The following is a 2,053-nucleotide window of genomic DNA, read 5'->3' as shown; positions in this document are numbered from 1 at the left end:
TCTCAGTAAAGAGAAGGTGCGCAGCCTTTGTGTCCCCGACTTCCCCGAGCCCTCTGATGTCTACTGGCAGTGCATCGACCTCCTCACCTTCATCCTCCTCTACGTCCTACCCCTCCTCATCATCACCGCTGCCTACTCAACCGTGGCACGCCGCCTGTGGCGACGTAACGCTATCGGGGACACCACCACTGCGCAGTTCGCTGTGCAACGGCGGCAGCGTCGGCGCACCCTGGCTATGTTGTTGGCGGTTGTTGGGGTGTTCGCGGTTTGCTGGTTCCCTCTGAACTGCTACGTGGTGCTTCTCTCCAGCCAGGCCATTCAGTCATCCAATGCCTTGTATTTCTGTTTTCATTGGCTGGCGATGAGCTCGACGTGTTACAATCCCTTCATCTACTGTTGTCTGAACCCTGCCTTCCGCCAGGAGCTAAAGCTGCTATTGGGCATGTGCTGGAGGAGGGGGCGTGGAGGGGTGGGGCCGGTGCTGGTGGCTCCGCCCTCCTGCGCACCCTGCCAGAGAGCCGCCTGGCCGGAGAGCCGCACCTGCTCTCGGCCGAGTCACGCCTCTTCACACCCGAGCCACGCCTCTTCTCGGCCAAGCCACTCCTCATCCTTTCACCAGCCTCCTAAAGACAGGCATGTCCTCTTCTCCGCTAGACATGCCCATAAAACAGACATTCTATCAGTGGAGCCCATAGTAGCTGTCAGTTAACTACAACTACCAGAATGCACTTGGGTTGGGATTGAGTGAATGATTGAGTTTATTTGACAATTAAAGACATGTAAAGTTGCTGCATTTGGAGGTGAGTCCTGTTGAAGGACTGCGTTATTAGCCAAATACAGTGGGAGCTCTTGAACAGGAAATGTGAGATCTTTAAACTTTCATGACAGCGCCACCTTCAGGAAGAAAGGTCTCACATGGATATGAGCAGGGGTTGGGGAGGTCTAGCAACAAATGCAACACCGAAACCAGCAATTGTTAGCACATACTGTATACACTGAGTTTACAAAACACTAAGGCACCTTCCTAATATTGAGTTGCACCCCCCCTTTTGCCCTCAGAACAGCCTCAATTCGTCGGGGCATGGACTCTACAAGGTGTCGAAAGCATTCCATAGGGATGCTGGCCCATGTTGACTCCAATGCTTCCCACAGTTGTGTCAAGTTGGCTGGATGTCCTTTGGGTGGTGGACAATTCTTGATACACACGGGAAACTGTTAAGCGGGAAAAACCCAGCATCATTGCAGTTCTTGACACAAACCGGTGCGCCCGTCATCTACTACCATACCCTGTTCAAAGGCACTTAAGTCTTTTGTCTTACCCATTCACCATCTGAATGGCACACATACACAATCCATGTCTCAATTGTCTCATGGCTTAAAAATCCTTCTTTAACCTGTCTCCTCCCCTTCATCTACACTGAATGAAGTGGATTTAACAAGTGACATCAATAAGGGATCATAGCTTTCACTTGGATTCACCTGGTCAGTCTATGCCATGGAAAGAGCAGGTGTCCTTAATGTTTTGCACACTCAGTGTATATTAGCAGAACAGCATTGTCGTGGCATAGACCGCGTTGCACTACATCTGTTGTAATTTATTTTTGTAAACCTGCAAAATGTCTCTGTCTAGTTCTGCTATCTCTTTTAGTTCTGGCTCTGTCTAGTTCTTCTATCTATTTAGTTCTGGCTCTGTCTAGTTCTTCTATCTCTTTAGTTCTGGCTCTGTCTAGTTCTTCTATCTCTTTTAGTTCTGACTCTGTCTAGTTCTTCTATCTCTTTAGTTCTGGCTCTGTCTAGTTCTTCTATCTCTTTTAGTTCTGGCTCTGTCTAGTTCTTCTATCTCTTTAGTTCTGGCTCTGTCTAGTTCTTCTATCTCTTTAGTTCTGGCTCTGTCTAGTTCTTCTATCTCTTTTAGTTCTGACCCTGTCTAGTTCTTCTATCTCTTTAGTTCTGACTCTGTCTAGCTCTTCTATCTCTTTTAGTTCTGGCTCTGTCTAGTTCTTCTGTCTCTTTAGTTCTGGCTCTGTCTAGTTCTTCTATCTCTTTTAGTTCT

The 2,053-nt window shown here is 48.1% G+C and overlaps 1 protein-coding gene across 1 annotated transcript in view; it reads left to right on the top strand.

The window, feature by feature from the left end:
• Positions 1 to 709, top strand: part of LOC311112081 (G-protein coupled receptor 83-like) — a gene marked incomplete at both ends in the record, with an annotated part of 3,192 nt that extends 2,483 nt beyond the window's left edge. Inside the window, one exon of the mRNA XM_084155059.1 lies at positions 7 to 709. Within this exon, the coding sequence (XP_084011185.1) occupies positions 7 to 709 (703 nt within the window). The remainder of the gene's footprint in view (positions 1 to 6) is intronic.
• Positions 710 to 2,053: the final 1,344 nt, after the last annotated feature.

Source organism: Coregonus lavaretus, assembly GCF_964263955.1.
Source record: "Coregonus lavaretus genome assembly, chromosome: 38".
Taxonomy (NCBI): Eukaryota; Metazoa; Chordata; class Actinopteri; order Salmoniformes; family Salmonidae; genus Coregonus; species Coregonus lavaretus.
This window is presented reverse-complemented; position numbering and strand designations above follow the sequence as displayed.